At 38.2% G+C, this 24,237-nt stretch overlaps 1 protein-coding gene and 1 long non-coding RNA gene across 4 annotated transcripts in view; one reads left to right on the top strand and one right to left on the bottom strand.

Annotated features, from left to right (window-relative positions):
* cica (capicua transcriptional repressor a) overlaps positions 1 to 20,654 on the top strand; it is a 28,999-nt gene extending 8,345 nt beyond the window's left edge. For 2 of the 3 annotated variants that reach the window (XM_060865984.1, XM_060865983.1), the window contains exons 4-21: positions 3,287 to 3,428; positions 3,605 to 3,704; positions 4,104 to 4,286; positions 4,365 to 4,497; positions 4,738 to 4,913; positions 5,002 to 5,125; positions 6,659 to 6,756; positions 6,985 to 7,870; positions 8,245 to 8,378; positions 8,456 to 8,616; positions 8,960 to 9,144; positions 9,496 to 9,891; positions 10,800 to 11,047; positions 11,290 to 11,414; positions 12,809 to 12,957; positions 15,427 to 15,558; positions 16,142 to 16,264; positions 17,094 to 20,654. In XM_060865984.1, the coding sequence (XP_060721967.1) occupies positions 3,287 to 3,428; positions 3,605 to 3,704; positions 4,104 to 4,286; positions 4,365 to 4,497; positions 4,738 to 4,913; positions 5,002 to 5,125; positions 6,659 to 6,756; positions 6,985 to 7,870; positions 8,245 to 8,378; positions 8,456 to 8,616; positions 8,960 to 9,144; positions 9,496 to 9,891; positions 10,800 to 11,047; positions 11,290 to 11,414; positions 12,809 to 12,957; positions 15,427 to 15,558; positions 16,142 to 16,264; positions 17,094 to 17,380 (3,782 nt within the window). In that variant the 3' untranslated portion in view covers positions 17,381 to 20,654. The remainder of the gene's footprint in view (positions 1 to 3,286; positions 3,429 to 3,604; positions 3,705 to 4,103; positions 4,287 to 4,364; positions 4,498 to 4,737; positions 4,914 to 5,001; positions 5,126 to 6,658; positions 6,757 to 6,984; positions 7,871 to 8,244; positions 8,379 to 8,455; positions 8,617 to 8,959; positions 9,145 to 9,495; positions 9,892 to 10,799; positions 11,048 to 11,289; positions 11,415 to 12,808; positions 12,958 to 15,426; positions 15,559 to 16,141; positions 16,265 to 17,093) is intronic. The other variant, XM_060865985.1, reaches the window with a different exon arrangement.
* Positions 20,655 to 21,963: 1,309 nt separating this feature from the next.
* Positions 21,964 to 24,227, bottom strand: LOC132842962 (uncharacterized). Its single transcript, XR_009648085.1, has 3 exons — positions 24,031 to 24,227; positions 23,339 to 23,440; positions 21,964 to 22,454 (listed from the first exon to the last, which is right to left on the bottom strand). It is a non-coding gene; the product is annotated as an uncharacterized LOC132842962 (long non-coding RNA).
* Positions 24,228 to 24,237: the final 10 nt, after the last annotated feature.

The following is a 24,237-nucleotide window of genomic DNA, read 5'->3' as shown; positions in this document are numbered from 1 at the left end:
CAGTGAATTCATTCTGATTGCATATTCCAAATGAAATGTTTATATGAATTCTGACTGTAGATAGTAATAGTAATCCTGTGGTACCATAGCACAGAGAAACATGTGAGTCAAATCAGCATGTTCACATTTTAAATCATGCTGCCCACCGTCGCTCAAAATGTCATATTTGCCCAAAATGAACTTTTCTTCATTAAAAGGCCATTGGGCTTAATTTATTATTCAATGAGTAAAGATGTGTGTAAATGTTTTCACAGGACAAGCAAGCTTACATTTTCTGCCAGATTTATAAACATTTCTGTAAGCTGATTTCTTCAATATTCAGTCGCATATTTTGATGAATGCCAGCTACTCCTAAAATGTAAAAGACATTAATGCCGTAGCTCATTTGCGTTTAGTGACACTCAAAAAACTCTTAAAAAAAGGGATTGCTCAGAGTGTTCAGGTCTCACAATACTGTATGCTCTTCAGCTTCTTACACATTTTGGCCTCTCACACACACCAATGCACCCCACCACCCCCACCCCCCATTGCTATGTTGGAAAAGCAGCAGAGCATGTGTTACAAGGGACCCTGATATATTCGAGATACTCACTGAAGGCACACAGCACAATAGGGACCATACTGGTTTTGTCGCTAATTGGACTGTTTAGTTTCAGTTGAGGAACTAGGGTCAATAATTACATTATTATGATTATGTTTTTACATGTTATCAAATCAAGTCAAGAAGCTTTTATAGTCATTTCATCTATATACAGTATATCTGCCACAGTACACAGTGACATGAGACATCGTTCCTCCAGGTCTATGGAGCTACATAGAACAACACAGAGATAAGGACTGAAGTAAGTTAGTGCTAAACACATAAAGTGTATCTGTACAACCTGGTGTACACAGTGTGAGACACAAGACAAGAAGACAGTGTGGGACAAAAGACAGTGCAGCACAAAAGGCAGTGCAGTACAAAAGACAAGAAGACAGTTCGGAACAAAAGACAGTGCAGGACAAAAGACAGTCAGGACTATTATTATTGTTGCAAACAAACAATACAAGACATTACACAAAGACAAAACACAAAAGCAGCACTGACCAGTAAACATAATGTATATTCTACAGTACATGTGCAGAAATCCTGTTATCAGAATCAGAATCAGATTTATTGGCCAAGTGTGTTGACACACACAAGGAGTTTGGTTCCAGCAGCAGTTTGTGACTCTCAAAGGTACAGACATAAATAACATTATACTATAAAGACAATACAGACATTAATAACACTATACTATACAAGACAATACAGACATTAATAACACTATACTATACAAGACAATACAGACATAAATAACACTATACTATTCAAGACAATACAGACATAAATAACACTACTGTATACTAGGGCTGGGCGATATGGCCGAAAACTGTATCACAATATCAGTGTCATATCGGCCAATATCGATAATTATTGAACTTTTTTATGGACCATTTAAAATAAGGACCAGGAGAAAAATATATTACATTTAAATATTTTTATTTTAAGCTAAACCGTCCTCTTATTGTAATCCCCTCAGTTTAGCCATTTATGTCTTTATAAGCAACTGAAAAAAGCACAAATGTCAGGGTATGACAGAACTTAATATAAATATAAATAAAACTGAGGTAGACTGAGATACATCTGTAATATAAAAAACAAACCTGATACAGTACAGTAACATTGTTTGAAATATAAAACCTGCAGAAATATGAAAAAGTAACTAATTGGTTTCCTTTTTAGAAAAATGAACTTTTATTTTTTAAATGCATAGTATGCAATGCATACAACAATATTTTCTATCAAAAATAAACATTTAGATATTACCCATTGTTTCTCTGTCTGTACTTGTACTGTGAACAATGACAAAGTTGACAGAAGAATTAAGTACATTTAAGTGCTGCACATTCTGGGCTTTAAATGAACCCTTTTCTGAGATGCAAAAACAAAAAAAATAATTATATAAGTATCAAAACTAAGGCATACATTAAAATAAATAGTAGTAATAATACAAAAATACTGCCTTTAAGTCGTGCAACTTAACTTTCAGAACTAAAGGATTCAAAATCTACAGTTCAGTCATAACAAACCTTTACTGTCTAATTTGGAATGCTTTGTGGTATTTAAGAGGCAAAAAACATGGACAAGAACTTGGACCTAGAGGCCATGCATGGTTTCACACCGAGTGCTTTAAATATATATATATATATATATATATATATATATATATATATATATATATATATATATATATATATATATATAATTGATCAGAATATAAAAGTCTCTCTCTCTCAACGTGTGGGCATTAAAGGTCTTTAAATGAGCATGTGATTGCAAAGAAAAAAGGTAACAACATGCTCAGAACTGAGGCTTGCCCTGCGCTTGGAAGAAATGTTTGCTGCTGCTGAAAACAGACACTCTGATTGTGTCCCAAAACTTGGACATTTTCTGTTGTTTTCTCCTGTTTGTTTCTTCTCTTTGCTCATTGCCATTGTTATCGTGCCCTTCCATTTTGCAGCCCGCACGTGCCCTCAACTCAAAAGACCGCTAAGTCCTCGCGTCTCGTTCCGCTTTTACGTAAGCGTGTTGTCACACACACGCGCACACACTCACAAACACAAAATAATTGCACATGAACGTGAAGTGAGCATTAAAATTAATTAAAAGAGGCTTCGAGGCAGAGGAATTTGCCTCGAACAATTTTTGTAATCGAGTTACTCGAGGAGTCGATACAGCCTTAGTTATAATATCAAAAAAACTGCCATACTGGCGAGCTGACTTTTCCTCTTTTATTTACAATTTCCTCGCTCGCTGCGGCTCATTTTCTGCTTATCAGTCGCCGGTTACCGAAGAGGAATCCAGCACCAGCACGAGACAACGATATGGCGCAACCAAAGTTAATACTGTTACATGATTGGCTGTTAGAGTGTTACTCCCCAAGTTGCTAGGTTACCAGAAAGTGAGTGCCTTTGTTAATGCAACCAAACTTGCTTCGCAACCTCGGGTTAGGGTTAGGGTTAGTTACAACATAAACATGTTTCTGTGAAATATATATATGCACTTTATTTTTACACATTCAGCTATACATCCTTCAGCATTAAATTCAGTTTCAGAGTTTAGATTGCTCTTTATAACACACAGGTTTTACTTTTAGATGCTGTGATACAGATTCATAGTGGCACCCCACAGCATACAGACTGACATGTAATCTTTTACTACAAATGATGAATGTTTCTGTCACTGTTTTCTGCCACCTCTTAGAGCCACAGTGTGGAGTAGCTCTCATGACTGATGACCAGTCTGTTGCTGAAAGAGCATCACCCTCTTGCCTGCCACCTTCTGTAGGTGATCCTCCAGCAGAGAGAGGAGGAGATAGTGAGACAGAGAGTGATGCTGATGATCTGTAAATATCTGTGTTCGACATATTAATATTACAGGCCTGTCTGTAACATTGTGATTTGAGAATTCACTACTGTGAAAATGTTTGTTACTTTAACTAAACTCATGATGCATGTTTAGCAATTCATAAACAATCACAAGCGGGAAGGCAGAAATGTCCATTTTTATTTGGTTAATTAGCTTTTACTCAGTTGGAATCCAAGATCCTGCACTATTGACTGGTCCAGGAAAGAGACGTACCCAATCCCTCAGCGCTCTGCCCAAAGACAGTGACAAAAAGGTGATATACTCTGCAAATAGAAATGTAGATGTACTTCTTAGGGATGTACCAGTCTGATATTGACGTATTATAACTTGTCAGAAATACTGGATTACTGTCAGATTTGAGATACTTTCTGGTTTGATCCACTGTATGTTTGATCTTCCAGTGAACAGTGGACATGACTGTTGGGTTACTGATTAAATGCCATTACTGTATCAGTCTTAGACCTCTTAAATCAAACTGAAATTGATAAAGTATGATTGTTACATCCCTGTTTACATTTACAAAACGATAATTATATAAATCCTCAACATGTGGCCATCTTTAGCTGGTGATTTTTTGGAAATTAATTTACGTGTTTCTTTTAGTTTATAAATACGTTCCTTTTCTGTACCTTCTTTCTATCCATTTCCACAGAGAGAGAAGGACCACATACGACGGCCAATGAATGCGTTCATGATCTTCAGCAAGCGGCACCGTGCTCTGGTGCACCAGAGGCACCCGAACCAGGATAATCGCACAGTCAGTAAGATCCTGGGTGAGTGGTGGTATGCTCTAGGTGCCAAGGAGAAGCAGAAGTACCATGACCTTGCCTTCCAGGTATTATTGCATTTTCGGTGATTTGTTTGTCTTTCAGGTTTTTTGGTCCGCCTGTCTATCAATCTGTCTATGTTTCAGGTTAAGGAGGCTCATTTCCGGGCTCACCCTGACTGGAAGTGGTGTAATAAGGACAGGAGGAAGTCTTTGTCTGAGGGCAGAGGCACTCCGGGGGCTAAAGAAACACGAGAACGTAGTGCTTCTGAAAGCACAGGTCTGTTACTCTGGGTATTGAAAAGGCTCATACATACAGCTGTGATAAGAATCGACTGTGCCCACTTTCACATGATGGACAAGAAATTACATCAAACTGTTTTAAATGACTGCCATTTTTTAACTAGCTGAGGGGAAAAAGCTCAATATCTGACAATGGCAAGAAATTTTGATGTGTGTGTGTGTCTTTACACAAGAGCTTATTATATATATATATCTGTACTGATTCCACTCCATCTAGAGACACAGTCTATTTCTCACCGGGGGGAGAACAAAGCAGCAGGGCCTAGCTGCCTGTCTACAGAACCTGAGCACTGGGGAGGACCAGCAGGGGGCCAGGTAACACGGCATCGCGCTTTGTCCCAGAGTGCAGTTCATAGTCCAGAGAGAAGAGAGGAAGAAAAGGATCTAGTAAAGGTAATGTTTAAGAAATGTGCATACACATAAACAGCATAATGCCTTAATAATACCAACCTTATTTCTTTCTCACTCTCTGCTTTGTCAGAATGGTGCACGTTCATTTAAGACTCGCCCCCCTCCTAGCTCACAGTGTGGGACTAGTGATGATGTAACTAGTGATGAAGAGCCAATGGTCATCTGTGAGGAAGAAGGAGATGATGATGTCATAGGTAAGTAATGGCTTCTTTAGTACCTAATTCTGTGACCGTAACAGCTTCTTATGGCTGTGTTGTATCAAGGCTTGCAATTCAGTTCATCTGCCCACGACAACTTATGATTATAAGCATAATGTTATTTCTGAATTCATTATAATTTTAGTTATCAACTGTTCAGTAAATGACTGCAAAACCATCATGGGTTAGGGTTAGGGTTAGGGTTAGTCCTAAGCCATCTTCATGGTTTCTAAGTGGTGCCTTGGCAGTAAGTTCATTTATCTTCTGCTATCCATGTGGGGCCATTCTCAGCAGCAGTGAGTGGTTTTCAGGTAAGGAGAACTCCAACCAGAAGTAGGGCATCAGCATGGCTCAGGCAGGCCGGGAGAGCAGAAAGATTCAGGATCATCTCAGGAGTATCATGTGTAACTTACCAAAGAGAGAGAAGGAGAGAGAAACACAGATGATGCAGTGACTCACATGCAGGAGAAATTGGAAGATCAGTCTGGCATTGTTAATAAAAACTGTTATAATCACAGACTTCTATATGCTTATATACTGCACTGCTCAAAAAGATTAAGGGCACACACTTAAATCACACACTGGATCTCGATGAATATGTTGAGAACACAAAGTGAAAACCTTTACTTATGTACAGTGTGTAATTATCCCTCCAAGGATAGTCCTTTCCTGACCATCACTGAACCAGTGTCAAACCTGTCATGGCGGACAATGTTGCATGCAGCTCTTTCACATCTGTCATATGTGCTCACTGTGAACCTGCTCTCATCCATGAAGAAAATGAGGTACCAATAGCAGACCTGCCAATTCTAGTGTTTTCTGCCACTCGAGCTGTACTGTGCTGGGCTGTGAACACAGGTCCCACTAGAGGATGTCGGGCCATCAATGTCACCCTCATCAAGTTTGTTTCTGATTTTGGTAAGAAACATGAGCACCAGTAGCCTGCTGCATTTTGTAGGGCTCTGGTATGTGCCCCTCTTGTTCTTCCTTGTGCAAAGGAGCAGATAACAGTCCTACTATTGGGATGTTGCCCTAATATGGCACTGTCCAGTTCTCCTCATATATAAGACCCTCTCCCGTTATCTCTTGCATGCTCTTGAACCTGGGAGACACCAAACATGCGATGGCACATGTGGGTGTGCCATCCTGTTGGTGTGCCTTAGCTGGACTACCTGTGCAACCTGATTGGGTTGCAGGTACTACCTCATGCTGCAAGTGACAAGAACCCTAATATAACAAAACTATAGACAAACATGGCCTCCCACCTACCAAACCTTTTTGATGGTCATCTTGCTGTTCCATCTCCAGTGCATCTGTTGTCACTTTCATTTGCACTAAACTGATTCACAATCAGTTATGCTTCTAATGGATAGATTGCTATATCTAAAGTTTACTTGACTTGGTGCTTTACTTTGATATATAATTGTTTCCATAATTTTGTGAGCAGTGTATTTTCTAGTGTCAAAATGCAAGCTAATACTGCATCATGCATTTTTCAGTGTCTCATATTTCTTCATGTCTCACTTACAGGTGATTCATTTCCAGAGGGTTCAATAGACCTGAAGTGCAAAGAGAGAGTGACGGACAGTGATGAAGAGAATGACCCTGCAGATGAAACAGATGGCAAGGTAAATTCTTACAGGACATTTACATTCAAGTTTTGTACCTAGCTTGAATTTCTGTTTTCTTTACTGTACATTACTGTGGTTGTTTTTCAGAGGCCTGCAGTTTATGATATGCAACTTATAGCTTCAGCTTACACACTTTCACGATTTCAAAATCATAGGAAAGCAAGTGAATATTTGTTAATACCCTGTCATTTTTTGTTCTTTCCTTCTTTGGCACCTCGTTTCTAGCGATTGGTTCACCCCCTCTTGCTCTCCTCTTCTGGAGGTGAATCAGCAAACAAAGAGACAGAAGACAAGGGGAAGAGTGCAGAAAGTAAGATAAAGCAGGAGACAGAGGCTGGAGAACTGTGTGTAGGAATAAAAGAAGGAAAGGGAGAAGACGGTGAAATGGGAGAAGGAGGATCAGGGCAGGTCCCTAAATGTTTTACCCTAAATGGCACTCTCTTATCTGAACCAAAAGAATTACAGGGTCCAGGGACAGTCCGAACAGCCCCCACGGTAGTTACAAATGTGGTTAGACCTGTAACCAGTGCACCCATTGCAATATCCAGCAAACCTGCTGAAGGGGGCATGTCTCTTGGGGCTCCATCCCCTGATGGGAAGCCTAAGCTTCTGGTTGGTGGGGGAGGAGCAGCAGGAAGTGGGGCTAATCCTGGAGGTGGGTACTTTTCTGCAGCCTCTCCCAAACCTGTTGGGCAAGGAGGTTTAGTCACAGGTTTAGTTCTTGGAGGATCATTCCCAAACCCATCCACTGTTCAGCTCATAACCCCACCTCAGCCCTTGCCAGGATCCACCACCAGTAATGGAGCACCTAACAACAGTGCCTTGCCCCTCCCTTTGCTTCAGCCTCAGTTCCTCCCAGCAGCTTCTCTCACCCCTCCAACCAATGGCAAACAAGTCACCCAGGTGCAGTACATTCTTCCTACACTACCAGCAACAGTTCCCCTAAACAGCCCCTCTACGCAGCAGACCAACCAGTCAGCCGGTGTTCTTGCCCTGCCCACTGCCCTACCAACACACTTATCATTGTCTAATGGATTGCATGCAGGGGCTGGGACAGGGATGAGATACGCCTCAGTGCCAGCAGTGGGAGGAGTCATCCCAGGAGGAAGAGGTGAGATGGAGAGATTGACTTTGTATTCCTGAATATCAAAATAGCATTCAAGGAAATTTTTATTGACCAGTCTCACTCATATCATGTTTCACAATCATTTTTATTTGGATAATTACACTGAATGAAACAAATCCTCAATAATTACAAATCTTTAAAAGCTGTATTGTGAAAATATTTCAGCATTAGTCTTCAGAAATACAAAAGATTAAAAAATAGGCATAATAATAACTGATAATATATTAATAATTATTATCTGAGCAAATAATAATCTGAGCAAGTTGAACAAAGCATTTAGTCTCCAATTAGTCTATTCCTTTTGTACAAATCTTTTCATTTCCCTACACTCTTTCTCTCCCTTTCTTCTTCTCTTGTAGCACGGTCTCCAGTCTTACAAAACAAGATGCTGGTTCCCATGACGACAGTAAGGCCAGGATCTACACCTTCACAACCTATTTCCCTAGTTGCTCAGCCACTTCCTGTTCAAAATGGGGTGCAACCTGGAAGTAAGGTAGGTCAGGACGCACAACCACACAAATTTCAAGGATATTTAACATAATTAAAGCAAGTTGTGTTAATTTATTGCAGCTTATTCAGATTGCCCCAATGCCAATGGTCCAAACTAATGTCCAGCCTGCAAGAACGGTACATCCTGCTGCATCCTTCCCAGTCTCTATGGCAACAGCAACTGTCATGGCCTCAGGTGGCACATCTCCTCAGACAGTGCTATTGACTCCATCTGCTACAAGGTAAACTCACCATCTCTGCTAAATCCATATAGTCTATATATGAAACAGTTGGACAGATTGACCATATAAATGTGTGTCAACTCCCTGTGAATATGCAAGAATTGCCCCACCAATGAAGTCAAGGTTCCAGTGATATCTTTTCAATTCTACTATTCTCATATCTCATATTTGTTCTATATTTATATTTGGATTTAAAGTACATATAAAAAAATTAATTATGCCATGGATGGATAATGTGATAATAGTACTGTAGTTTAAATAATATAGTATATAAATGTTCTGCTATTTATTATTTCTGTGTTATTATCTTTTATTTGATCAGTCTTGTATTTGATTATTTTAGGATTACATATGTTCAATCAACCACTAGTGTCCCTACCCCTTTGTCACTGGGGTCCACAACAGCAGTCTCCACACAACGAGCAGTGCCCCCTCACACTCAAGCATTTCTGCCATCTGCTATGGCCACACTGGGTTTCACTGCCATTGCGCCCGCTGGACCTACACTGGTGCATCCAATAGTGGCAGGTGAGTGGAATGTAGAGCCTAATGAAGTAGGCTTGTGTGCATGTTCAACTTATCTTCACAGGTTACAGTAGCATCTTGATATTGTACGTATTAACTGTCTTTACTGATTCTTTGTAGCATGTAACATTTGCATACTCAGTATCTATTATTAGCTTCCTATAAATGGTAGACAGACTGTATTACAAGATGCAGTAAGATGAAGTGGGTCTAAAAATAAGCAACACTTTTGTTTAAATAATAACTTTGGCCTGTTGTTTTGGTTTTGCCCTAGAATGTTATTAATTAATGAAAAATGGTCAAACTTATTGACAGACATGTGAATGAATCCTCATTACTGAATGTGTCTCTCAGGCCAGCCTCCACTCCTGGCTCAGGTTCCATCCCCCAGCTGTTTGCCCCAGTCCACAGCCTCAGAGACTAGTCGACAGGTAGTGACTGCTCTGTACCCTGGCCCAAGTGTCACCCTTGCAACAGGAATGGTTTCCATGACAACTACATCTCAAAATGTGACTAGTCCTCTGTCAGTTTTGACATCCCCCTCATCACCTCATATGAACACATCTATAGCATCGAATGTGAACTTGCATTCTCAGACCTTCACAGATGCACCGTCACAAGTCTTGTTGAAGATGGAAAGTCTTAAAAGGCCAGAAGCAGATACACACAAAGAAGCAGTGTTGTCAAACACCTCAAATCAGATGGAAGAATTAGGACTGCTTGCTAGTCCAACCCCACACCTGCATTCAGGTAAACATTAGGCACATTCACACAATGGCGTACACTTAGACAGCACCGGATATTGAAGTTGGCACTTTCTGGCATGCTTTCAAAGCTTTAAAAATTGAAATGGCTCTGGCTTTAATTCTTTAAAAAAAATCCATATTCATTGCAAATCCACATAAATTTGATTAGCAATGTCTGCTATGGCAGATAACATAAACCAATGTTTTCTCCAACTCTCACCTTCTGGGGAAGCGGACATGCCTGCACATTTTTAAGGAAGTCTGTGTTCCTTAAAAGCAGAGTTCTCTGCTATGATTTAAAACACAAAAAATATAATGAAAAAATGTGTAGTCCCCGTAAAAACTGTAGATGAACTATTTTGACATAGACCTCGCATTTCTCCATTCTCACACGATTAGTAATGTCCTGTGATGCTGTGCCATCAGTTTCTGTAAATATATGGAAAGAAATATGTAAATAAAGATTGTTTTGGGTTTGTTTATGTGAAATAAAATTGGTCAGTGCCTGTTTTTATTTAACATCAGTTAACTGTATTCATTAATCAGTTAAATATAGCAGCTGCCCAAAGATTTCAGAACTGTTCACTAATAACATCCAAACAATCTTGTCAGCCTTGTTGAGAAGTTCTGCCACAAGATGCAGATGGTTGCATGCACTATGGTTGGCAGGTCTATTAAAGTCTGCTTGGGTCAAATCGGGCGTTTTGAATTGGCACAAGTGATACAAAAATACAATCGATCAATACCACAAAAATCCTTAATGGTTGATAGAATAATTTATATATAACAAGTGTAGTTTTTTGATTAATATTGTACCATAAATTAGTGTTTTATGGACTACTGTTAATGTATTGATTCATATTTAATGTATTGATTCAGGCCTGTTACCTGATTATTTTTGCACATTCAAAGGAAGTAGGTCAGCGTCCCCTGAACTGCCCCTGAGCCCTCAGAAGATCAAAGTTCAAGTTGAACATCCTCTGTCAAGACAAGAAGGGGAAAACCAAGAGGGAAAGAAGGCAAACCGAGTTGAGCATGACAGTGAGAGAGATGGTGGAGGAATGAGGTCTACTTGGGTAGAGAAAGCAGTGAGGGACAGGGGAATAGAGGGAGCGCCAAAAAGTCCGTTAACTAACAACAAGGAGGAACATGGCAGAGAGGCAAGCAGCAAATACACTTAACATGATATATGAGTCCATATAAGTTTGTAGGCTTCTTTTAGTTTGTATGTATTTCTGAATGTGTTCTACACTGTAAACTGTATCTCAGGGTTTTTCTTTTTTTTAAAAAATGTAATAAATACTTTATTGAGGTATTCAGGTTTGAATGATATATGTCTATATGTCATACTGCACTTACATGTTTGGTCATTTTTTTACATTTGTCCTTTTTTTCTTGTCAGGCTGGACAAAAAGAGGTGTTTGGTTTGGACCTGCCTCCTCCACCGATGCAAAGTGACACTCCAGCACTGAAGAAGAACAAATGCCGCCCTCCACCACTCAAAAGCACCACTGGCTCTGTGGACAAGTGAGTGGCAGAGTAGCCAACAACATTCTAGTCATTACGCATTATGACTAGGGACACCGCAACTTAACATTGGCGTAAACTAGCATTATTATCACTGAACAATGTGCCAAAAGTCTTTATCTTCCAAATAAAAACAGATGAGTCAGCTGACATAAAAATGAGGTCAACATAATGCTTTGAGCAGAAGCACTAACTGATATTATCTGAGAGCTCCTAAAACAAGCTTCTGTCAGCTGAACTCTCACTTGCTATCACCATACAGAGACAATGTTGTTCCCAGTTGCCTAGCTGGACATATTATTATGCCTTCTTATACATGCCGTAAACCTTTTTAGGCTATTGATTGTGAGAAAATCACAAGTAAGGAAAAATCTAGATCACACAGACCCAAAGTGGACTTTTATTACAGATACAGTTAAACATGTATAATCATATAAAATAATATTAATATAAAAGCAGAAGTGAACAGATTATACTTGTTTGGTGGAGAGGTGGCATGGAAATATCTGTGGGGCTTTTTACACCTGGTCACTTCATGCGTTTTCTGTGATCCGATAGCTATCCATTGGTAAAAAGACCAGGTCTGAATGCCCTCCGAAACATTTTCGAGACGGATATAAATCCGATGGTTCAAACCACTTCAGGAGGTGGTCTGGGACGCATTTCAGATGAAACTGGACAGGTGTAAATGAATGTGGTTGTTCAAGCCACATACGTACTCCTCCTAAACGGAAGTACGTCACTCGCACTTATTGCTCTTTGGAGCGATGAAAGCGTCCAACAAAATCTTTGTAAAACATATAGAAACAAAAGTATATTTAAGTATATACACCAAAACGTGTTCCATTTCAATTACCCCGGAAATGAGGTAAAATATATTTGCATCTTGGGCGGGAGCAGAAAGATAGACGCATTTATATGGCGTAATGTAAGTGGAACAGTTTTAACAAATCAGATAGCTATCGGATCAGAGAAAACGCATGAAGTGACCGGGTGTAAAAAGGCCCTGTGTGTCTGGTACAAGTGTAACAGCTGACTACTGAGTGGAGTTATAGTCGACAAGCAAAATAAAAAGTTCGGTGACCAATTATACGTGTGTGTGGGGGTGGGGGGGGGGGGCTGTAACTCAGCTGTAACTATATTGTACACCTTCATGTTGGACAGAGTGCTGGCTCTCCAATGATGGGGCACATGAGTGTGTTTGTAATGATCCATTATAACAGATTGGCAGCTAATTTCAGTCAAATGTCCAGTGATTGTGGTAAGAAAGTGTAGGTGTATATAATTAACCCGCAACACATATCATTTATTTTTTTGTATATTTTCTCTTTATAATTTTTGGAAGGGAAACGTTTCTACTCTCTCTGTCTGTCTGTCTGTTTGTCTGTCTAAAGAGTGTTGTCAGACACTTATTTTGAGGAGCGCCTAGCTGAGCTGCCGGAGTTTAAACCAGATGACTCCTTGCCTTCCCCCAGCCTACAAAATCTAGCCACATCTCCCCGGGCAATACTCGGCAGCTATCGCAAGAAGAGAAATTCCACAGGTGCGTCTGTATATGTTTTTGAAAATATGTGCTTAATGTATGTATACAGTGTTATTAAAATCTTAATTGTTGTTTTAGAGTTTATATATATATATATATATATATATATATATATATATATATATATATATATATATATATATATATATATATATCAGTGTTGTATAAAGTACTAGAAAGCAATACTTGAGTAAAAGTACAAGTATCGTACTAGAAAAAGACTTTGGTAGAAGTGAAAGTTACCTTTTAGAATATTACTCAAGTAAAAGTCTAAAGTATCTGATATATACTGTACTTAAGTATCAAAAGTAATTTTCTGATATTTAATGTACTTAAGTATTTGAAGTAAAAGTAAAAAGTAAAATTTCAGTGATTTTCGGTAGGCATAAGAGCAGGGGCAGTTCTAGGATTTCATCTTTAGGGTTTTAGCCCTCAGTGAGAATTTAAAACAAGAAGAATTTTATATTGTATATTATATGACTACATAGTAAGCCAAAAGTTATGGTATTATTTAATAACAAAAGTGGACCCCAAAATTTTATGCATGATGTCTTGAATCAAATCAGTACATGTGTGTGCATTCTCTACAAACTGTGTGTCCAATGAATGCAGTCATTAATAAAAAACAATATTCATAAGACAAAGACCAAATCAAAAAATGTTATTTTTATTTAGTATTGAATGGATTGTTTGCATTAATATTTTGTTTGTGCTATCAACTCTGGTAATAGTGAAATTTCACTGCTTTTGGTTGCCGTCTTTGCGGTTAGATAAATGTCTCCAGCTCTGACTGCGCGTGTGCTTGTGCTTCTCCGTAGAGCGTGCGGATGTGCGTAATGCAGTCTAGGAGCAGTGATTCGCCAAACCTCCATTATTGCAGTCGCACACATTTCTTCTGATTTTAGTTTGTAGTAACGAGTAACGAAGACGTGTAGCAAAAATTTAAATAGCGAAGTAAAGTACAGATATGTGAAATTTCTACTTAAGTACAGTAACAAAGTATTTGTACTCTGTTACATTACAACACTGATATATATATATCCTGAAAGAAATAGTTAAGCATTGCCATTTATTTCGAAAATATTACTGATAATGCAAAAGATTTACTTTAAATCAAACAACCCTGATCAAAGGTTTGATGTTTGGCCACATTAAAAACAGAGCTTTTTAGTTTCCACACCAGTGACTCATTGTAAATGTAATTAGTGTCTGTACATAAATAGTCAGTAAATTTCTCAGCTCATGAGGTGATGTACTGCTGGATACTGCATTATGGGGAAGACAAAAGAACTGCCAATGGACCTGCGTAATAAGTTAGAGGAACTTTATAAAGCAGCAAAAGGATATAAAGAGATCGCAACAACAGAAAAATACAGAAAAAATACACTCTGGGAAATGTGGTGTTGTTGTTTCAAGGAGCACAATAAGGAGGGGCTTGAACACAAACGATTTGCATGGTCGAGTTGTCAGGAGAAAGACGTTACTGCGCCCATGCCACAAAAAGACCCTCCTTCATACACCAGACAGAACCTAGACAATACTCACAGCTTCTGGAGCAGAGTCATGTGGATTGATGAGACCAAAACTGAACTTTATAATCACAACCATACACACTATGTTTGGAGAGGAGTCAACAAGGTCTACGGTGAAAAGTACACCATCCCCATTGTAAAGCATGGTGGTGGATCTCTGATGTATTGGGGCTGTGTGAGCTACAGGGGCACAGGGTAGTGAGGAAAAATGAATAGAAAGATGAATGCAGCATGTTATCAGAAAATACTGGCAGATAATTTGCATTCTACAGCACGAAAGCTGCACATGGGACAATCTCGGATGTTCCAACATGATAATGATCCAATGCACAAGGCAAGGTTGTCCCTCTAACGGCTCAGCAGATAAAGGTGAAGGTTCTGGAGGACATCACAGTCTCCTGACCTCAATATCATTAAGTCACTTTGGAGAGAACTGAAATGTGTAGTTTGTGCAAAACAACCAAAGATTTTACAGGAACTGGTGGCATTCTAACATGAAGAATTAGCAGCTCTACCACCTGAGAGAATTAAGGACCTCATGCACAATTATTACAAAAGACTTCATGCTAACATTGATGCTAAAGGGGGCAACACACCATATTAAGATCTAAAGGTGTGCAAACTTTTAAACAGGGATTATTTCTTTATTGTCTTTTATGCTTTGTTTGATGATTGTTCCATTTTTTATGCCTTACATATTAACTTGAGTTCTATAAGAAATAAAATAAATTTGTTTTGCCTTCTCACTCATGTTTTCTTTACAGCATGGTTCATATCTTGCAAATTAATCATTCTGTGGGTCACCTGTACATGTATTTATGTATTAGAGTGCAGATGGCATACAGTAGTATTGTGCTGTTCCTCACATGCTTTCTCTTGTGCTACTTCCACCTATCGTTTCTACCTAACATTCTCCATCTCATGATCTGTGTCTCAGATTTGGACTCTGTTGATGATCCCAGCTCTCCAAGGAGGAAGAGTCGTCGTTTATCGAGTTGTAGCTCAGAACCCAACACACCCAAGAGTGCTGCCAAGTGTGAGGGGGACATATTCACCTTTGATCGAACTGGTGTGTTCATAACACACACACACACACACACACTCACATAGCAATGAAATAGTATAATAATCACAAAAAGACAAATTTACCAAAATTAAAGCTCAACAATCTTTAACATTACTAAGATATTAAGAAAATGTTTAATGGAAGGTAGACAGTGTACATGTACTGTAAAATCGTCTGTTTCTATTTCCCCGTAAGTTCCTTCATAATTTAGCATTAGTTTTTTTCATTATTTACTTACATGGTGATGCATAGAACTTGTGTCTAGGCATGACAGCAGCAGCATTACTGCATGTTTGAGTTTAACTAGAAAGGATAATATATTATTATTCAACAGCTTTCTATGAAAATAGACAATTTTTGCAAATATACAGAAATAATCTATTGTGTGTTTACAACTTAAAGTAATATAATGGGCATTTCATGGCTATATGTGGCTCAGCTCTATTATTTTCCATTTATTTCCTAGCATGAAGGTGAGCCACCATGTTTGGATTTATAAACGAGAAGCTATAGCAAAATACAAAAAAGCCTAATTATTTTGGATCTGGAGATCTATAATTTTTACTGCGTCTTCCTCTGTGTGCAGCAGAGACAGAGGACATTTTAGGTGAGCTGGACCGTGTACCGTACTCTCTACGCCGCACGTTGGATCAGCGCCGAGCTCTTGTCATGCAGCTCTTTCAGGAGCAAGGCTCCTTCTTCCCATCAGGTAAACAAACTCAATGACTCTTGCCTGGCATTGTCAATCAAGCACCAGGTCTGTTTGTTTAACAAATATAATACCATACTAATGAAATAATGTAATATAGTAAGTAAAGGGTATTGATTAGAGGTTGTGTCAGGCTGTGTGAACTTGTAAAGACTAATACTGAACTGACCTGTAGTACTATTCAGCATTTTCCTGCTACCAAGAATTCAGAGTAGAACAATGGTGTAACAGTGACCCACATTTCACATCTTTCTCTTACTAGGCTGAATTACTAGTTAAAAGCAACAAATCACATCTGCTGGGTGTGATGCACATCAGACCTGCATCCAAAATGATTCAGATATACAGGGGGTGCTAGACTTGAGTGTGATTCAGTGATTGAACAAATCCAGTATCAACCAGTATAGAGTCCTACAAACAAGCGAAGAGAAGTGAACAAAAGAGGAAGAGTTATGAGTTATCCCAAAAGAGGATATGAGTCTGTTATCTTGTATATATTCTTCTTATGTCCTACTTTCCTTTCAGGTCCTAGGGTTTGATTGGTTGGACATTAAATTGTCATAATTACTCTTTAATGCTGATGAAAAGGGCAGAATGACACCATGGATTATAGTCATTTAGAAGAATTAATCAGACTTGATATCACACAATACTGTGTACTTTAAAAGTCTATTTGTAATACCATTACTTCTTGGTGAAAAGGGGTCTATAAAATGTCAGTAAATACGATCAGTAGATAGGAAACTAACTGTATTTTAATATTTATACTTTTATAATCATAATTTATATATTTATCCTCTCTTTTCTTGTTTACTCTTCTTCATCTTAGCCCAGGCCACAGTTGCTTTCCAGACCCGCTACTCTGATACTTTCCCCAATAAAGTGTGTTTGCAGCTGAAGATTCGTGAAGTGAGGCAGAAGATCATGCAGACCGCCACACCCAGTGGTTCAGAGGCCACAGGGATGGGAGGAGCTTTCAGTGGCTCAGATTCTGCTTGTGCACCAGGACCATCCAATCCTGTAGCCAGTGAAGACGGTGTGGCCGAGGTAGACGAGAAGGGCTGCGAATGGGAAAAGCCTAAGCCTGGCATGGATGAATCACAGGATCTTAGATGAAAACTGAGAGTATAGACATGTTAGAATGTGGGATTGGGCAGTAGGCAGATTTAACCAGGTCCACTGACTATATACAGCACTTGCATGGTTTTTGTTGAATTTATAACCAACTGTGTGAACTGTTTTGTTCCACTTGTTTTCACATCATTGTTTTCCTGTCAGTGGACACTATCTGTGTCACCGTGACCATTTACACAGGCTGACCAACACACATATGTTTTATGCAAGTACACAAAATTAACTTTTATACCAGGCACAAGCACCTTTTCAACAAAACAATCCTGCAGCACTCGATCGAGTTGTTGTTCCGTCATTCACTTTAGATTTGGAGCCCATAACTGCAGCACCTAAGACTTTTCTGCACAAAGTTTCTTTGCCTGGCATAAAAATATGAGACTGTTTGGAGGAAATTGTTGGGAGTGAGCGCGCTTGCACTTTGCTTTGTGAGAGACTGAGACAGAACCATGTGAGAGAACCGGCCGAGACAAGGAGGCATCTGTGTAACAGAACACGTCCATTTTGAAAGGGGGAAACAGGCTCAGAACCAAACCTTCCAAAAGCAACAAACTGAAGACTTTCTCAACTGCAGCTGAGCAGAAAGCAAAAGCTATAGTGACTGCCAAAACAGCACAACAACAAAGAGTCCAACACAGATCACATAAACCGAGGCAGCGATGTGCATCTTCTCAGATGGAACATCATTAGCATGAATAATGAAAAAACACACTCTCTGTCTCACTCTCTAAATCCATGCTTTTTCATTTGTAGTTGTGTTGTGTTGGTGGAAATGATACCCCTCTACCCTCACACCCCACAATAGCTTGCTCATCTTTTGTTAAGTGGCATTTCTAGCACAGACCACTCAGTCTATCCATGCCTAGGGGCAGTAGAAAAAGACTGTTTTAGCTTGTTATCTGAAGCTCTTCTTCCCATGTCTCTATCGCTGGCCTTTCCTCAGCTCCACCTCTCACTGTACATAACCATGATGGCTCAGGGGCTTAAGGCTCTTTGCTTCCCCTCACCCCTCTTTTTTTTAATGTTTTTATCAGATGTTTGCACAATATGTGGTCCAGGACCACACCTTAAATCAGGAAAGTGTTTGTTTTTCAAGATGTAAAAAGAAACTAACCAACAACTGCATTTCAGTTCATTTTATTTTTCTGTAGCATATAGTTTTCCTTAAAAAACACCCATTTTATATTATTTTCTGCTTCTTCTTCTTAAACTGTTACCTACCTTGTTTAGAAAGTGCCCCTGCAGGGCTGGTCCAGAATTTGTAACCTTGGAGGATTTGTAACCAGGATTATGCAAAGGGAAAGACCTGAGACCAGCACTAAGGTGGCATTTCTCAGGATCTGCCCTTTCCTTTAGCTGCCACATCTTTCATTGGTGCAATAGGACTGTGTTGATGGGAAGTTTCTTTAGATTAGCTGAGTGACCAGTTTTTGTGCCATAGTTATTTACTGTTCAAAAGGATAATGGTGTTACAGTATGATATATACAGAAAAAAAGATATATATAAAATAACATTAATAACTGAGTGTTAAGAAAGTAATTCAAACTATTTAAACATTGGGCCTCATTTATCAAGCCAGAAATGAACAGATTTATTCAGAAATTGTTCCTGGAAGCATTTACTTAAGAAATTTAGTAGTCGTGGAAGTTGTGTTTGAAAGAACATTGTCATCTTAGGAAAGCTCTTGGGTTTATGTAAATCTACCATAAGGAGACTAACTAATGTAAACCAACTGACTTGCTTCAAATCATATAAATGTTGAAAAACTATTGTGAATTTTAAAATTTTATATTATTATATATTATAATTATACTGTCATGGATAAATCGCTCATTTATTTCAATTATACACAACTTTAATGAAAACATGGTGAAACCCAGACATTTTGTATTAATAGCACTAATTAATGAAATATTTAATTTAGCAAAAAAGCAAGCAAGGCAATACAAATCCATAAATTAAGACAAATAAGACCAGTGAGTTAAGTCTCTACAGTCATGCCAGTTTTCTTTTCACCTCACTTACCTCATACCTAACTGAACTTTTCTGCAATTTGTCTCTAGATTTTTTGCCATTTCAGATTCTGCTACATTGTTAAATAATATTTTGGTGTCGGCTTTATGGGTTTTGTGGGCATCACAAAAAAATGATAAATGAGGCCCAGTAAGTGTATTGACACTTTGCTACTTCCCAGTTTTTACTATTTATAAAACACTCACTGGCCACCTTATTAAGAATATGTGCCGTTATCCAATCAGCCAATCATGTGGAACAATCCAGTCATGTGATCTCAGTTGCATGGTTGTTGGTGCCAATGGGCTGGTTTGGATATTTCAGAGACTGCTGATCCTGGAATTTTGTACATTCGGAAAAAGACCAGTCAGTGTTTTTCCCATCTCAATCTTCTGAGAGTCTTCTCCAACTGAAGCTTCAGATTGTGGTTCTTAGCTGACATGGTCTTCTGCTGTTATAGTCCATTCAGGCCAAGGTTTTATTGTATTATATGTTCTGAGGTGCTTTTCTGATCACCATGGCTTTAAAGGGTAGCTCTTTTGGTAGCAGCCTTAATGTCAGTTTGGTCCTTCTCCTTCAATTGCTTCAAGGCATTTACACCCACAAAACTGTCACTCACTGAATGCTTGGAAGACTGTTGTGCATGAAAATCTCAGATCAGCAGCTTACAAATAAAATACATAAACCAAACCATCTGACACCAGCAATTATACATAACTGATGTGAACATTAATTCTTTCTTGATTTATATCTATAGTGCATTGCTGTTTTACTGACACATGATGGACTGATGAATGAATAGGCATTTTTGTTCTTAATAAGGTATGTCCAGGGTATTCCATATAAAGAGAGTGTATGTGTGTGTGAGCAAGCATAGTGTATATAATGTTACCTAATATGGCAGATCGGAATAGCCCCCAAATGCAAATATATAGTAGAAGACTGTTTTTCCTGTGAACTGGTTAATAGAGAGATAAGAGGATTCTCAACTACAATAAATTACATTTGGCACTTATATCTCATTCATTTCCTAGCATCAGAGAAATGCTTGCACACACACACACACACGCCTGTACATGTATGTGTGTTCACCATTTGATTGTATATCCAATAAATTGTCATTATCTGACTAAGAAGAAGGAATTTTTGGATGAAAAGATGAGCGTGAGCTCATAAGCAGGCATGTTGATCATGTGCAATATTTCTAAGCAAAAGAATATTGAAAATATTAAAGACTTAACAGTATTTGTGGCCTTGTCTTTTATCAGGCTCTTGAAGTTTTAGTAGGAAGAAGAGCAGGGTACATACAAGGAAAAGAAACATGAAGCATGAAGGTGTAACCTTGTGCTTTCCTTATATTACATCCCCTTTATTTTTCACAGAAATATCCCGAAGTATTGATTAAGATCTGTGGTGAGAGATACTGCCTTATGTGACAGAATTAGGCAAGAATATATTAACTGTAGTTAAGCTATCTTCAGCTGTGCTTACTTTTTTTTTAATCTAAGTGAGCTGCCCTGACCATAACACCCATATGTGGTTCTTCCCCATTCAGCATTGCCATTTCCTTTCAGTGGAAATCAGAGACTCAAACATTTTCCAGCATGACAATGCCCCTGTACACAAAGCCTCAGAGCTCCATGAAGACCTGCTGTGTTAATGTTTGGGTGAAGAGCTCCAGTGTCCTGCACAGAGCCCTGACTCTGACTCAATCCCACTGAACACCTTTAGAAAAAATGTTAATACTTCCTTGCCTGACATCAGTGCCTGATCTCATTAATAGCTTTGTGGCTAAAGGGCAAATCCATGCAACTACACTCCAAATCTAGTGGAAAGGCTTCCCAGAAGAGTGAAGGACTAAATCTGTAATAAGTTGTTTAAAGAGTACACGTGTATGATTAATTCAATTATGTTCAATTTTTTGGAATAGCACAATGTCTCAAACCAGCTTTACAGAAATATAAAAATTCAGAATAAAATTAGTGTAATCAAGTTGAGTTGAATAAGAAGGAGCTTTAGAGCAACTTTTGAATATGAACAGTATGATTTCTGAATGTATTCTAGTTTTGAATATCAATTTTTGGTTAATTTCCTCCTCCAAAGCCATCAATGATGGAGACCCGACATGCCAACAGTAGCTCAAAGCCGGCACCATAGTCTCCAAGCGCTCAGACCTGAATCAGAATGGATCAGGCAGGACTGAAGACCAGTGGGTGACACAGACATAAGGGCTTCCTGGAACATAAAGGTTCCTTCCACTCCACAGTCAACAAACCTGAGTGAAGGCGTGAGATAGAGCATCATTACTGATACATTTTATGATACATTTTATATTGACCTTGGACAGCTGACCGGGTCAAGGTTGTTTTTTTGCGTTTTATAATCAATTGTATTCTATTCTAAGGTTTTCTACATTTATATTATTACATTTCACTAGTCTCCTGAACTGTAATAACAGATCTGTTTAAACATTTGAGGAGATACACTTCATGCACTTATGTTATAGTGCCCCCTATTGACGAATTGTTACAAAATTTGGCCTCAGAGTACTGTGAAATTTGCAGAATGTTTATATGTCAGGTGAACAGCAAACAGGATAAACTCAGGAAAACTAAAAAAAAAATAAGGCCCTAACCACATTTGGTGAGAGAAGAGTCCATTATTTGGATGACTGAGGTCCTTTACTATATTCCTGCCGTGGTCCAGCACTGCTTGCTTTAAATTGAGTGCAGGTCAGAGAGCTCAATGCAGATGGTACGTAAAGCTGATCGCACCAATTTGTGGAGCGCTCCACTGTCCTGCTTGGTTCTGTTCCCATACAAGGCTGTGATGGTTCCATCAGGATGCTCTCAATGGTCCTTAGCCTCTGTGAAGGCAGTTTAAAGTCCTTTAATTGTTTAAGGTCTCCTGCTGAAGTCCACTATCAACTCCTTTGTTTTGCTGACGTTCAGGAGGAGATTATTCTACTGGCACCATATCTCCAGGTTTTTAATCTCCTCTAGGTAGACTGTCTCATCGCTGTTGGAGCTCAGGCTCACCGCAACACTGTCTTCAGCAAACATGACGATGGTAGTTAGAAGTAGCCACACCGTCATAATTGTATAAGAAAATTTACATTCCAGTGGATCCAACTGTCTATATTGGACATTTGGACATTCTTATATTTTAATAAAAAACCACTTAAGTTAATGAACCCCACTGTATGCTCTTCTCTCAGATCATAAAGCACCAGAGAAGCCATATACAACCTCTTAATGTTTGCAGAACTGATTCTGTTCTTCATATAAATAGAGTGATATTAATAGTAGAAATGCACTATTAAATTTTATCTAAACTTTATGTAAACATTTTTATACACTTATATAGAAACCGATGGAAATTTTGTAGCTGTTTCCCAAAAAGTGCACAGAGAAATGATGATATTATGAAATGATGATATGATTATACTATACTAATTATACAAATTTCTCAGTCACTGATGAAAGTTGTTTCTTTACTTTAAAGCGGCCAGGAAAAAATAATGCACCTGTGATGATGATGATGATGATGATGATGATGATGATTACTGTTATTATTATTGCCATTCTACAAAATATTTTCTGTGTATGTTCAACTGAAATCTGTACATATTTTTAATACAACTTGTAAAGATTTTTTTTAAACATATATATGTAAATGTGAAATGTCTGCGAAGTAAAAGAAGTATTTATGGCTATTATTTTTTGTTTACTGACTCCCTTAATTGTATAGCTAACATATAAAGTAAATATTGCTGTGTAATTATTTATTTTCTTCTTTTTTTTTTAATCAATACCCTTTGTACTTAATTCCCATCTACTCTGCTGTTTCTCATCTGGGTGTCTTGTATTGTTGTTTTATTAAATCATCAAGAGGGGGTGCTGTCTTATAACACCGACAGATTGAAATACCTTTATGCTCCTTATGCTGTGGTTAAAAGTGGTTTGTCACCTCTGTTTACTTTGCATAGCTGTCCTCATTTTTCTTCTGGGGAAACCAACTGTGTATCAGCTCTAAAGATATAAGTAGCACAATAATATAATGCAATTGGTACAATTGTAGATTGTTATATATATATATATATATATATATATATATATATATATATATATATATATATATATATATATATATATATATATATATATATATACATATATATATACACGTGTGTGTATATATATGTGTGTGTATATATATATATATGTATATATATATATATATATATATACATATATACCCTATATATATATATATATATATATATATATATATATATATATATATATATATATATATATATATATATATATATATATATATAGGGTCTTCAACCTCTGATAAGGAAACACTCTGTTAAAACAAGTTTCAGTAAGAAATACAGGGCAATTCTGTATACTGTTCAAACTTGTTAGACACAGGCATTCAGTGAAGAATAGTAGGTTTAGAGATACATAAAGGTGTTGTGAGAAACTTCTGCTATAAGGAGCTGAACTGTCTCATACAGTATCTTAAGTAAGATGAATTGCTAAAACAGGTTTCACTCATGCAGGGTGTGAAGGATTAAAGCAGGTCGGTTACTAACGACGTGCCTTTTTCTTACCTTACCGTAATGACGTGAATATCCATTTCCTTGGGGGAAAAGATTATTTATGGTGTATATATATGTGGTTATAGCGCGCCCGCGCACTCTCTCTCTCTCTCTCTCTCTCTCTCTCTCTCTCTCTCTCTCTACTTGACTCTGTACTACTTAGTGCACGTATATATGACGAAGTGGAAGATTTGGGATTGAACCCAGGTGTGAGTGTGT

Source organism: Tachysurus vachellii, chromosome 3 (genome assembly GCF_030014155.1).
Source record: "Tachysurus vachellii isolate PV-2020 chromosome 3, HZAU_Pvac_v1, whole genome shotgun sequence".
NCBI classification, from domain to species: Eukaryota; Metazoa; Chordata; class Actinopteri; order Siluriformes; family Bagridae; genus Tachysurus; species Tachysurus vachellii.
The sequence above is the reverse complement of the archived record's forward strand: the minus strand, read 5'-3'. Positions and strand labels throughout refer to the sequence as shown.